The sequence below is a fragment of the Nyctereutes procyonoides genome, unplaced genomic scaffold (assembly GCF_905146905.1).
Source record: "Nyctereutes procyonoides isolate TBG_1078 unplaced genomic scaffold, NYPRO_anot_genome, whole genome shotgun sequence".
NCBI lineage: Eukaryota > Metazoa > Chordata > Mammalia > Carnivora > Canidae > Nyctereutes > Nyctereutes procyonoides.
The window spans coordinates 40,283,624-40,297,325 of record NW_026575131.1 but is presented as its reverse complement, the minus strand read 5'-3'; the positions used below and the strand labels follow the sequence as shown (position 1 = coordinate 40,297,325).

The 13,702-nt window shown below is 55.7% G+C and overlaps 2 protein-coding genes across 4 annotated transcripts; one reads left to right on the top strand and one right to left on the bottom strand.

Moving 5' to 3' along the window:
• The first annotated feature begins 63 nt into the window (after window positions 1-63).
• Window positions 64-9,271, top strand: WDR6 (WD repeat domain 6). Its single transcript, XM_055343266.1, has 7 exons — window positions 64-285; window positions 5,234-7,710; window positions 7,818-7,901; window positions 7,993-8,109; window positions 8,197-8,315; window positions 8,415-9,018; window positions 9,138-9,271. The coding sequence occupies exons 1-6, from the start codon at window positions 181-183 to the stop codon at window positions 8,870-8,872; spliced, it is 3,360 nt and encodes a 1,119-aa protein (XP_055199241.1). The 5' UTR covers window positions 64-180; the 3' UTR covers window positions 8,873-9,018; window positions 9,138-9,271.
• DALRD3 (DALR anticodon binding domain containing 3) lies at window positions 9,069-12,531 on the bottom strand. 3 transcript variants are annotated; one of them, XM_055343267.1, is made up of 12 exons: window positions 11,935-12,531; window positions 11,566-11,861; window positions 11,187-11,443; window positions 11,026-11,105; window positions 10,810-10,938; window positions 10,365-10,435; window positions 10,194-10,255; window positions 10,021-10,103; window positions 9,763-9,945; window positions 9,562-9,675; window positions 9,390-9,458; window positions 9,069-9,302 (listed from the first exon to the last, which is right to left on the bottom strand). In XM_055343267.1, exons 1-12 carry the CDS (start codon window positions 12,409-12,411, stop codon window positions 9,183-9,185), a joined length of 1,941 nt encoding a protein of 646 aa, XP_055199242.1. In that variant the 5' UTR covers window positions 12,412-12,531; the 3' UTR covers window positions 9,069-9,182. The 3 variants fall into 3 exon arrangements, 2 of the variants coding, with proteins under 2 accessions (XP_055199242.1, XP_055199243.1); XM_055343268.1 differs by having other exon boundaries at window positions 9,763-9,906; XR_008666842.1 differs by having other exon boundaries at window positions 9,239-9,302; window positions 9,562-9,632.
• Window positions 12,532-13,702: the final 1,171 nt, after the last annotated feature.

Below are 13,702 nucleotides of genomic sequence, written 5' to 3'. Positions count from 1 at the left end.
CGAGCTGGCCTGCGTGGGGCGAAGGGTCGTGATTGGACATCGGCAGCGGGCGACCCTGGGCTCGGCTACCTGTTGCTAAGGCCGCTGCAGATCCGCTCGGCTGCGCGCGAGGAAGGTTCATCTCGCGAGAGCCCAAGATCCCTTCTTGGCAAAGGCAGGCGCTGCGGCTAGAGGATCGTCATGGACGCTCCCGAAGACTACGTTTGGCCGCGGGCAACCTCCGAGCTCATACTGCTCCCGGTCACGGGTCTGGAGTGCGTGGGGGATCGGCTGTTGGCGGGTGAGGTTTGGCTCGAGGCGCGCGCTAGCGGATAAGAACCCGGGCGCTCGCATGGGGCGGGACCATGAGAACAAAGGGATGCCCCTAAGGAGGAGGGCGGGCGGCCGGATGAAGCCCGACGGAGGTGGGCGGGAACCCAGGAGATGGGCTGGAGACCCGGCCGGAGGGGCCCCAAAGACAAAAAAACAAAACAAAACAAACCAACACAACAAAACCCGATGTGGCTGTCGAGTTCCTTCACAATCTGCATCTGACATGGAATGGGCGGTGGGGCCGCGGGAAAGCACGGGGAACCGCAGTGGCTTGGGAGGCGGGGAAGAGAGGGAGAACGGTGTGTGGCCCCTTCCGGGAGCGGAGCTGGTAGGTTGGAGGTGAGCCCCCTCAAGGTTGGGGAGTTGGGAGGGGACGGTCTGTGGTGTGGCATCTGGGGGGGTGGGGTGGGCGGGGCCCGGTAGACGGGGCTCTGGCCTCCGAGGGGCGGGTGAGCTTCTCCGTGGAAGGTGAGTATGACGAGGATGGGTGGCGGGAAACCAGGAAACCAAGGATGAAACCTTTCCGATTGGGCCAGTGGCTGCGGAGGCAGACCCCGAGGCCTCTTCTGAGATAGTTGCATCCAGGGAATCCAATGTTGATGGCCTTTCGCGGAAGGTCAGGTCGAGAAGCAGCATGGGCCATCTGAAGCAGCAGAACCCTGGAGAGCATTGAGGACCGAATGGAAGCCACTAGTTACTGATGGTGGTGCTGCTGGGTCTTTTAAGGTTCCTGAGGCAGGACATTGACTCTCAAGCCTTGAATGAGATTCCTATCCTATGGGGGTGTTTTTTGTTTTTTTTTTTTAAGATGTTATTTACTTATTCAAGAGAGACACACAAGAGGGAGAGGCACAGACATAGGCAGAGGGAGAAAGAGGCTCCATGTAGGGAGCCTGATGTGGGACTTGATCCCAGAACTCTGGGATCACGCCCTGAGCCAAAGGCAGACGCTCAACAGCTGAGCCACCCAGGCATCCCCTAAGAGAATGGTTTTGTGCAAGAGGAGGGATCTGGTGTGGGAGCTCTGGGAGTCCAGGGTTCCTATCATGGGTTAGACTTCTAATATTCTTTTTTTTTTAATTTTTGTTTATTTATGATAGTCACAGAGAGAGAAAGAGAGAGAGGCAGAGACACAGGCAGAGGGAGAAGCAGGCTCCATGCACCGGGAGCCCGACGTGGGATTCGATCCCGGGTCTCCAGGATCGCGCCCTGGGCCAAAGGCAGGCGCCAAACCGCTGCGCCACCCAGGGATCCCATGGGTTAGACTTCTAAGGCTCCTGCAGAAGGGGTTAGGTAGGCAGAAACCCAAAGAATCACAGGAATGAGCTAAGAGCAGAGAAGAGGTGAGTTCTTGGTGAGGATAAGCCTGCCAAAGGCCTTGATGCTGATAATTTGTTACTTTGGGGAAGAGAGGGAGTTCCTGGGAGACTGAGCAGGAGTGGAGTCTGGGAGAAGAGGCTGGAGAAATGAGCAGAGGCCAGATTGTTTTATTTTATACCTAGATCTGACTTAATGGTGGGTCGTGGAGAGAGGCCCTTTGAAGGGTTTTAAGCAGGGAAATGACTTAGGAAATGCGGGTTAGAAAGCTCTTCAAGTGAATTCTCCTGCTCCTGTGACTTCCAAAGTGATTTTTATATTTTTACAATTCTCAAATTATGCCTATGTGTGCTTATAATCTCAATTTCCAGCCTTCTTTGTTTATAAGTTCTAGGCCCAAGTACACAGGTGCTTTAAAATTGAAATACTCCTGCTGGGTGCTCCAGCTGAGCAAGGGGAACAACAGCCACCCAGGTGCCCAAGCCCAAGCCACTCCGTCAGTCCTCAAGCCAGTCTGGTTGATTTTGACCACAAACTTGTGGCATCTGTCTGTTTCTCTACTTATTGCCATCATTCGAGGCTATGCACCTTTGGCTCCTGGACACCATCAGCATCATTCTCTTAGTCTATCCCCCAGCCCTTTGTTTCCTATTCCAACCACACAACCTAGAGTTCTTGCTCACCTCCATCAAACTTGCTGTTCCTTTCGTCCAGAAAGGTTCATCCATCTCCCCCGCATGCCTGCTCTTCCTCTGGTTACAACTGCTTATTTATTTCTAAGGGTGGCCTGCCCTGATACTCACCAAGTCTGCTTAGATGACACTAGAGTTTCTCAGTCTCCGCACTGTTGATGTTTTGGCCCAGGTCTTTTTTTTTTTTTTTTAAATTTAAAAAAGGAAACATGAAATTTAATTTAAAGGAAAAAAATAACAGAAATTGTCTGAGAAAACAACAGAGCAAATGAATTCCTGAACAAAGAGTTCTGCATCCTGGTGATCACATTTATTGAAAGAGTTGGGAAAAAAATTAAAATACCCTTTAGCTTAAGAATTTTTGAGTTATCTGCAAATCAACTCATTTCAGGAGTGGAAGAATCCTTGGTCATTTTTTAATATCAAAATGAATACAGGTTTCTCTTTTGATGTCTTCTACATTTAAAGAGGCAATCATACAAAATCTCCTATATTCCATACACGATAAATTCTTTGTTTCAGCTAACTCTTAATGGAGGAGCAACTAGTACAACACAATCTCCCCAGACAAAAAGCATCGGAATATTCCGTTTTGTTGATTTATATATCTCTTCATATGTTTCTTCATCAATTTCTATAGTAGTCACAGTTTCTTCCACATCTCCCAATATCATATTTAAATGCTGATCATAAGCATGTAATCTGCCTCGAAGCTCTCGGTCATTTCTCATTTTCACATAAATTCGCTCATCCAGGGATCCCTGGGTGGCGCAGCGGTTTGGCGCCTGCCTTTGGCCCGGGGCGCGATCCTGGAGACCCGGGATCGAATCCCACGTCGGGCTCCCGGTGCATGGAGCCTGCTTCTCCCTCCGCCTGTGTCTCTGCCTCTCTCTCTCTCTGTGTGTGACTATCATAAATGAATAAAAAAATTTAAAAAAAAAAAATTCGCTCATCCAGGCTGAGCCTGATGAGATCCAGGGGCTCTTCTACGGTGTTGGTAGTTTGTTGCTGGTCCATGTTGTCTGCCATCTTTCAAACCCTGCGCCCTTTCCCCCAGGTCATTTTTTGGGTGAGGGGCTGTCTGTGATTCACAGGACGTTTCAATTTTTATTTATTTATGATAGTCACACACACACACACACAGAGAGAGAGAGAGAGAGAGAGACAGACATAGGCAGAGGGAGAGGGAGAAGCAGGCTCCATGCACCGGGAGCCCGACGTGGGATTCGAGCCCGGGTCTCCAGGATTGCGCCCTGGGCCAAAGGCAGGCGCCAAACCGCTGCGCCACCCAGGGATCCCTCACAGGACGTTTCAAATCACAGACAGCAAGGCTTCTACTCCTAGATTCCAGTTAACATAACCCAGTTGTGACAACCAAAAATGTCTCCAGATACTGCCAAATGTCTTCTGGAGGGAAAAAATCACAGAAGTCGATTTCCCTCTTTTATGTTAAAGCAGCCTGTATAGTTCTTTCTTGGAATTTACCGAAGTTATATAACAATGTAGTTTATTTGGGTGATACTGTTTATTTACTTATTTTTTAATTAATTAATTTATTTATGATAGTCACACACAGAGAGAGAGAGAGAGGCAGAGACACAGACAGAGGGAGAGGAGAAGCAGTCTCCATGCACCAGGAGCCCGACATGGGACTCGATCCCGGATCTCCAGGATCGCACCCTGGGCCAAAGGCAGGTGCTAAACCACTGCGCCACCCAGGGATCCCAGGTGATACTGTTTAGCTTCTGCCTGATGATCAGGAGCCTGGGTCTGTGTTTGTCTTACTACTCCAGCGTGTAGTTCCTTGTCTAGTGTATAATCGATGCTCAGTGAATGTCGAGTGTGGAAAGATTGAGATTGCAGGCTCAGAATAGCATGAGAGACTATTAGTGTCATCTCAGGTTAAGATCTCAGGTTAAAAGGTTGATATCCTAGGGATGCCTGGGTGGCTCAGTGGTTGAGCATCTGCTCAGGGTGTAATCCCAGGGTCCTGGGATTGCGTCCCGGGTCGGACTCCCTGCATGGAGCCTGCTTCTCCCTCTGCCTGTGTCTCTGCCTCTCTCTCTCTGTGTGTGTGACTATCATAAATAAATAAAAATTAAAAAAAAAAAATCTTTAAAAAAAAAAAAAGAAGTTGATATCCTGGACCACAATCAGTGTGGTGGGGAGGATTTGCAAAATCTTTAGAAAATGAGCACAGGGGACTTGGAGACTGAGAACATGAGAAGATGTGGGAAGCTTAGGGGAATAAGCCATGATCTTCCTGGTTTGAGGCTGGGGCTGGGGCTGGAGCTGAGTAGAGGCTGGTAACAGTCAATGGAGTGAGCAGTGGAGTGAAAAGCATTGAGTAAGAGGGGCCTTGCCAGGCAGCCAGAGGGCAGTTGAGGGTCATGGGAGCCTTGGCTACCGATGTGGGGGCCATCTCTCCTGGTTTTTCATGTCAGTGTTGAATATGCTCACATCTGAGCTGTATGGAAGAAGCTCTTGGAAATCCAGAGGGGTTCTGCTATGTCCCAAACATGGGAGGATCACCTTTGAAAACCCCCTCTTCCCTAGGGGAGGGAGGGTGGGAAGAGTGCATAGAGGCAGATGCCACTGCAGATTTGGGATGAAGGCTGCGAGGGTTCCTGCTGGAAGCATGAGAAGTTAGGTGAGGTGAGGAAGAGGCTGTGTTTGAGGAAGCCAGGTTGAACCGAGGTGTCTGGAGTGACTGTAGGCACCTGAAAGTCCGCATTAAAAGTCCAGCTGAAGCTGAGGCCAAGGGTTTTCCAGGGTTCAAACTAGCAGGATTGTGTGTTCTAGAGCATTCACAGGCTACATTATATACCCGAATTTTGCCTGCCCGTGTCTCTTCATGGCTTACCAGAGTTGAGTGAGGTTCTGATGTGGCTCTCTGCTTCTGTCTAGGTGAGGGGCCAGATGTCCTGGTGTACAGCCTCGATTTTGGTGGCCATCTGCGGATGATGAAGCGTGTGCAGAACCTGCTTGGCCACTATCTTATCCATGGGTTCCGGGTGCGACCAGAACCAAGTGGAGACGTTGACTCGGAGGCTATGGTGGCTGTGTTTGGGAGCAAGGGACTCCGAATTGTGAAAGTTAGCTGGGGACCTGGCCACTTCCGGGAGCTCTGGCGCTCTGGCCTGTGGAACATGTCTGACTGGATCTGGGATGCACGTTGGCTTGAGGGCAACGTGGCCTTGGCCCTGGGCCATAACTCAGTAGTGCTATATGACCCTGTGGTAGGGTGCATGCTGCAGGAGGTACCCTGTACAGACAGGTGCACCCTCTCCTCAGCCTGTTTGATCGGGGACACCTGGAAGGAGTTGACCATAGTGGCAGGTGCAGTTTCCAATCAGCTCCTTGTCTGGTACCCAGCAGCTGCTTTAATAGACAATAAGCCTGTGGCCCCTGACCGACGAGTCAGTGGGCATGTGGGTGTCATCTTCAGCATGTCATACCTGGAAAGCAAGGGCTTGTTGGCCACAGCTTCAGAAGACCGAAGCGTCCGCATCTGGAAGGTGGGTGACCTGAGGGTGCCTGGAGGTCGGGTACAGAATATTGGGCACTGCTTTGGGCACAGCGCCCGTGTGTGGCAGGTCAAGCTCCTAGAGAATTACCTTATCAGTGCAGGAGAAGACTGTGTCTGCCTGGTATGGAGCCATGAAGGTGAGATCCTTCAGGCCTTTCGGGGCCACCAGGGTCGTGGGATTCGGGCTATAGCTGCCCATGAGAGGCAGGCCTGGGTGGTAACCGGGGGCGATGACTCAGGCATCCGGCTGTGGCACCTGGTAGGGCGTGGGTACCCGGGTTCAGGGGTCTCAGCTCTCTGCTTCAAGTCCCGTAGCAGACCAGGTACCCTCAAGGCTGTGACGCTGGCCGGCTCGTGGCGACTACTGGCAGTGACTGATACAGGGGCCCTGTATCTCTACGACCTTGAGGTCAAGTGCTGGGAGCAGCTGCTGGAGGACAAGCGCTTCCAGTCCTACTGCCTCCTGGAGGCAGCCCCAGGTCCTGAGGGTTTCGGACTTTGTGCCATGGCCAACGGGGAGGGTCGTGTCAAGGTTGTCCCCATCAACACTCCAACTGCAGCCGTGGACTTGACCCTCTTTCGTGGGAAAGTGCATAGTCTGAGCTGGGCCCTGCGTGGTTACGAGGAACTCCTGTTGCTGGCATCGGGCCCCAGTGGTGTGGTGGCTTGCCTGGAAATCACAGCCGCGCCCACTGGCAAAGCCATCTTTGTAAAGGAACGTTGCCGGTACCTGTTGCCTCCAAGCAAGCAGAGATGGCACACATGCAGTGCCTTCTTGCCCCCTGGTGACTTCCTGGTGTGTGGGGACCGCCGGGGCTCTGTGTTGCTATTTCCCTCCAGACCCGCTCTGCTCAAGGATCTTGGGGTTGGGGGCAAGGCTGGAGCTGTCACTGGAGCACTTGAAGCAGGTAGTGGCAGTGGTGGGGGTGAAACCGCCTTGACTGAGTGGGGCCCCGTGTCCACCCTCCCTTCTCTGCATGGGAAGCAGGGTGTGACGTCAGTCACCTGCCACGGTGGCTACGTGTATACTACAGGGCGCGATGGTGCCTACTACCAGCTCTTTGTGAGAGGTGGCCAACTGCAGCCAGTCCTAAGGCAGAAGTCCTGTCGAGGCATGAACTGGGTGGCTGGGCTCCGCATGGTGGCTGATGGGAGTATGGTAATCCTGGGTTTCCATGCCAATGAGTTTGTGGTGTGGAGTCCCCGGTCACATGAAAAGCTGCACATCGTCAACTGTGGTGGAGGGCACCGCTCCTGGGCCTTCTCTGATACTGAGGCAGCTATGGCCTTTGCTTACCTCAAAGATGGGGATGTCATGCTCTACCGGGCGCTGGGTGGCTGCACCCGGCCACATGTGATTCTCCGGGAGAGCCTGCATGGCCGTGAGATCACTTGTGTGAAGCGTGTGGGCACCATCACTCTGGGGCCTGAATATGAGGTGCCCAGCTTCATGCAGCCTGACCACCTGGAGCCTGGCAGCGAGGGGCCAGGTTTGACTGACATTGTGATCACGTGTAGTGAGGACACTACCGTCTGTGTCCTGGCGCTCCCCACAGCCACTGGCTCAGCCCATGCACTTACAGCTGTTTGTAACCATATTTCCTCCGTGCGTGCACTCGCTGTGTGGGGTATTGGTACCCCAGGTGGCCCTCAGGATCCTCGGCCAGGCCTGACTGCTCATGTGGTGTCTGCGGGGGGCCGGGCTGAGATGCACTGCTTCAGCATCATGGTCACCCCGGACCCCAGCACCCCAAGCCGCCTCGCCTGCCATGTCATGCATCTTTCATCCCACCGGCTAGATGAGTACTGGGACCGGCAGCGCAATCGGCACCGGATGGTCAAGGTGGACCCAGAGACCAGGTGACGTGTACTGCAAGGCAGGAGCATGGGGTGGTGTCATGCAGGGCAAGCCCCTTGCAGCTGCTCCCAGGTTTCCCCTGACTGCTGTCCGGGTGTTTTCTCTGCAGGTACATGTCCCTAGCTGTTTGTGAGCTCGACCGGCCTGGTCTCGGCCCCCTTGTGGCTGCAGCCTGCAGTGATGGAGCAGTGAGGTGAGTGAGAGCAGAGGGCCCTGGGCGAAGACAAAAAGGTTGGAAGGTTGTCCAGAATGGGTTCTAAGCTGAGCCACCCTCCGCCCCCCAGGCTCTTCCTTTTGCAGGATTCAGGGCGGCGGCTGCAGCTCCTGGCTGAAACCTTTCACCACAAGCGGTGTGTCCTCAAGGTCCATTCCTTTACACACGAGGCACCCAACCAGCGGCGGTGAGAAGGGCTGCATGGTGGCTGGGCAGGGGCTCCCATTGTTTTCCATCTTCTTCACTGACCCAGCTGCCCTTCCCTGGTTCCCAGGAGGCTGTTCCTGTGCAGCGCAGCCACCGACGGCAGTTTGGCCTTCTGGGATCTCACTACCGTGCTGGACCATGGCTCTGGTGCCCTGGAGCCTCCGGCCGACCCCGGGCTTCCCTACCGTGAGTAGCTGGTGTGCAGCCAAGGCTGTCCCTCCTGCCTCCCACTTTGTTTTCAGCCGTGGGGCAGGCTGGGCCCTGACAACCATCTTCTTCCTCCAGGCCTGGGTACCCCCTGCCTGACCGTCCAGGCTCATAGCTGTGGTGTCAACAGCCTACACACCCTGCCCACACGTGAGGGCCATCTTGTGGCTAGTGGCAGTGAGGATGGCTCCCTCCATGTCTTTGTGCTGGCCATGGAGGCGCCAGAGCTGGAAGAAGCCATGGGGGGTGATCTGGTACCCCAGTTGCATGTGCTAGAGGAATATTCCGTCCCCTGTGCACATGCTGCCCATGTGACAGGCCTTAAGATCCTAAGCCCAAGCCTCATGGTCTCAGCCTCCATTGACCAACGGCTGACCTTCTGGCGTTTGGGTCACGGTGAGCCCACTTTCATGAACAGTACTGTGTACCATGTCCCAGATGTGGCGGACATGGACTGCTGGCCTGTAAGCCCTGAGTTTGGCCACCGCTGTGCTCTTGGGGGCCAGGGGCTTGAGGTTTACAACTGGTATGATTAAGGTATCCCGCGGTGGCCGGCGTGCTGGGCATGGGACCTGCTCGCAGACAGAATGGAATAGGAGTGACCGTCTGTGCTCATGCCCAGTGTGCCTTGAGAGGAGGAGGCGGCAGCCGCGGGTTCCTGACTTCAGAGCAGGAGCTAGAGGTGAGTAGGGTGCTGTTCCGGCAGGCCAAAAATACACCCTGGGGCTGGGCTTTGTATGTAACAGAAACAATTTATTTTGGCTTCAGGTCTCTAATATAATCTTTATATCTTTTTTCCAGGTGAAGATTTTGTAAACATTCCTAGATATTGGGGTCTCTGTGGCCTTAGATGTGGCTCAGTGGAGGGAGACCCAGCGTGGCTAGGCCAGTGTGGAGCACCTCACGCACGGCCCGCAGAAGCTGGAGACGGGCAAACATTTGACCAAACAGGTGTGGTCGAGGCTCCTGGAGGAGAGGAGGGGCCTGCTGGTCTCATTCTTTGCTTTCCTTGCCCCCCCTGCAATCCCCCACCCCCTCTTGTTGTGTACTTACCCCTAGGATGTGTACTCGGTTATAGTACGAGCTGAAATCCATGCTGAGCTGGACCAGGAACTTGCACATCTAGAGACAGAGACTGAGTCACTGGCCGGTCTCTTTGATCTCGTGCCCAGCCCAGAATAAAGCATCGAGTGTGCAGTGTCTGTCCCGGTCTTCTCTGGCTCACCGTCTCAGTGCGCGCAGTCACGTGGAGCCCTGAGGCTGCACATGCCAGGGCTGCTGTCTGGCCCAGCAGGTCTGGGAAAGGGAGCACGCCATTGAAGAGCAGCAGCCACTCGCCCTGGGGGTGGGGGTGGGGGGGAGAAGGGTGCTAGGAGGGGAGGTCCCAACCTCCTGCAGGTGCCTAGCTACCCAGGAGGACACTCACCTCATCCTGTAGCAGTGAGAAATCGAGACTGCTCACAGGTGGAAAAGTGGGGTACAGACCTTGTTCTGTGCTGTGCTTGTACCCCTCAAATAGCGTGGCAAGCCGGGCACAGTTGTACATGACGAAGGTGCCACTCCTGGTGCCCTTTGTGGAGATGCTGCTGTCGGCCAGGGCCAGGAGAAGCTGAGGAAGGGGGCATGAGTGCAGCCTTCGCACCCCATTCCACTAGCCCCGATCCCGCATGGCATCCAGGCTCACCTGACTCTGTGGAGCAGTGCTGAGCATCTCAAACTTGATAGTTGCTGCAGAGAGAATGCTGAAGACCTCTGTCCAGGCTGGCTCTGAGGGAATATAGTTGGTCAGCCTGGGCAGGCAGGAAAGCAAGTGACCTGCCCCTCCCGCAGGGCACAGCCAGGCTTCCCCAGCCGCACCTTGCACCAGGTCCCTGCCATGCTTCAGTGCGGATGCCTTGCACACCTGGGTGTGGCGGAGCCTGCATTTGGAGAAGGGTGAGTGGAGGGCTCAGAGGCACCTCCCGGGGCAGGGGGGGTGATGGTGAATCCCCCCCTCAACTCAGTGGCCTCCCTTCCAGCCTTACTCACTCGTAGTACTCAGGGGCAGTCAACTTGCTAGGCGTACCAGCGACTTTCACTGGGCCACAGACCAGGTGCTTCTGTCAGGAAGATACCAGGTGGTTAGCCCAGGAGGTGGTACCTCCAGCAATAGATCCTCAAAGAACCTAAATCTGGTGCCTGGACTCCCCCAGCGCCCTTTGCCACCAGGTTTTGTGCCCCTCTCAGGCTCACTGCTCGGGACACAGTCCAGCTTCCCCAATCTATTACTCCTCAATGTTCTTTAGGATGCCTCCACACCCTGCCATCTCCCAGGACGCTACACCTGCTGCAAGTACCCATTCGCCAAGCCTAACATCTCTCTTAAGGTCAAGTGTCACCTATGGACTCAGCTAATATGTCCCTTGGTGGGTTTTCAAGGGCCCTCAGGTTGGTGGGGATGGGGGTCGGGGGACCTCCACCATCACCAGCCTACCTGTGTGAGAGGAGCCTGATCATCCAGCTTCCACCAAAGCAAGTCCAACTTTTGTTGCTGGAACTCCTCCTCACAGCTCACCACGTGTACAACCATGCAGACGTCTGCACTGGCATGTGGGGCCGCAGCCTACAGGGTAGGAGGATGGTCACTGTGTGGACACAGGACACGGCCTGCCAGAGGCCTACAGGTTGGGGCTGGGGGTCAGTTACTAACCAGGCCTGGAGGGCTGGCCTGAGGCCACTGGCTTACAGCCTCCTGCAGCTCGGCCAGCACTGACAGCTGATCCTCAGTCACTGCAAAGAACACAGGGGCATTCAGGCTAGCCAGGAAGACAGGGTACCATCTCTCTGGCCCTGCAAGGCTCCATTTCCTACCCAGACACTTGTCTAGCTTGGGGTCATAGCCAGCTGCGCGTCCCCGTTCTTGCAACACTTCCTTCAGGGACACTGTGCCTAGGACGCCGGGGGCCAGGGCTCCGCCCTCCCGGGCCGGGCCAAGTTCTGCAAGCGCCCGGCTCCTCAGGGCTTCGGTGGCGGCTCTCTCCGAGGCAGCGGGCCAGTCTACGCGCAGTTGCTGCAGGAAGGTCGGCATGTGCGGGTCCCGCACGGCGGGCACCAGGCGCACCCTCACCCTGCAAAGCGAGGGCGTTGGGTCTCAGATCGGGCACCCGGCGCAGCTCCCCCTCCTTCCCACCGGCATTGGCTCTAAGCCCAGCTCACTGCCCCGGCCTTTGTGGCCGTGCGACGCGCTCACCCATGAGCGCGCAGAGCTCGCGCCAAATGATCGGCCACGAGCACGGCGCGCAGCCGGCTCAAGCGGAGCGAGCCAGGGGGGCCGCGCAGCGCCGGGCAGTGCAGGAGGACGCGCGGCCCGGGCGCGGCGGGCACGGCGGGCACGGCATAGGCGGGCACAGCGCCGAGCACGCGCTCGAAGACGGCAGGCCGCTGCAGCTGGAGTGCCAGGCCCGCGGGCGTCGGCGCGCAGCGCATCACCGGGGCCACGCCGGGTCCCTGCAGGCCGGCCACCGCACGGATCACGCGCTCCGGCACCTGTGGAAGGAAGGGCGGTGAGCGGGCTGCGGCGCTGCCACTGGCTGCACACGCCCTCCCGGCTGGTGCCCACCTGTCCATCCCCGAAGCGCGCTTGCAACGCGGGCCGCGGTGCCAGGAAGTCTCGGGCGCGCAGGTGGCGGGCACGCGTCTCCTTGAACCACACTGGGTCGCCAGGCCCCAGGGCCGTGTTGAGGGCCCCTAGTGTCTCTCCGACCCCCAGGCGCCCCGTCGCCATGGCGACCGGAAGGAGCCAGCGGAACCGGAAGCAGGGCGTCAGAAAGCCGAACTTCCGGGAGGGCCGACTGACCCGGGCGCGTATCAGGTGGCGGTCCCTGAGCTGACAGGTGCGCCAGAGGGAATTGTGGCGGCCGCTTCCGACCTTCGGCCCCAGCACTCCCTCCGCGCGGCCTGTCTGCCCTGCCTTGCCCCGGGTCCGGAATCTCGGGGTCCGCTGTAGGCCTAGAGTTCTGTCGTCGTCACCGGCATTAGCAACCAGGGAAAGGATCCTTGCTACCGGGCGGGGCCCGGACCGGACTGTTTTTCTCATCGAAATCTTAACCTATTTTTGATAACGTCTCATTCCCCAAATTTGACATTTGATCAAACGTCAGAAGTTCTAAATGTTTTGTGAGTGGAATAGAGCAGCTAATATTAAAGCCACTTTCACGACTTCCTAAAAAAAAAAACTTATTTTTGAAACAATTTGTGTTCTCCGGCTTCAGGTTATTTACAAGCATTTCCTCCTTGCGATCTGGGTCGTCTTTACTAAAGCAAAATGCGTGCTCTGGTAGAATTTCTTCTCTTGATTTTTGAGGAATTAGAACCATCACGATAGTTTCCAGAATTACCAGCTTTTAATTCTTTTCTTTTAACCTTTGTGTACATTAACAGAGATACTTTGGCCTCCTGGCTTAGGAAACGAGCCATTGTAGGCAAAATAAACGATGTGACCGTGAGAAGACCCAGTCTAAAGACTGCTCTCAGTTGGGAGCATCCCACTTCACTACAGAGAGAAAGCTCTTCCCTCTGTGTCACGAGGGCTCCGGAATTTCATTTCAGTGTAACTTAAATCCCCCTTTCCTCTATTTTCTTTCCAGGAGATTGAACCTGACACAGCACAGTGTGGGAAACCCTTAATTTCTGCTCTGGAGCAGTGAGAGTACCCAGAACTCAGAAAGGAGGGAGTCTTAGGGGCAGGAAGTTTGGCAAGACCCCTTTCTGGGCCAGGGCTGCAAGGCCCTGCTGGGATCGCCGAAAGAGCACTGGGCGGACACGACATTCCCGATGGCTTCTTGGGTGCCCACTCAACGGGAGTGATCGTGTCATTCCAAAGCTCTTTCCTTTTCGCAGGCCCATGACCCTGGGAGAGCTGCTAACAGGGCGGAGGGCTGGAGGCCAAGCTGGAGACTTCAGCTGCTCTTGGTACACGAAGACGGTTGGGGTGGGTTTTCCCCAGGAAATGAAAGGCTATCTATAGCGAGTTGTGGGCTGGGGTGGCCCTGTGGGACTCACCGCCATTGCGGCCCTGACTGAAGGCCCTGCGACCGCCCTCCCTTGTCAATGCTACTCCAAGTTCCAGAGATGATCACAACCCAGGCTCTCCGACATCTACGCCCACCACTTCCAGCCTGAGGGAGCCCCTGAGAGGGGCGGAGGCCAGGGCGACCCAAATAAAATAGGTCTGGGAGTCAGGAGCTGGCCCACCCCATCTAGGCCAGGACGCTGCTCTGGCAGGAGAGCAGGGAACGAAATCCAAGCGCAGCTGGAATGCTCTGGAGACAACAGCTGCTTTTGGGATTCCGTTGCCCGCTGTCCAGCCGTGGGCGGGGGGCGGGGGG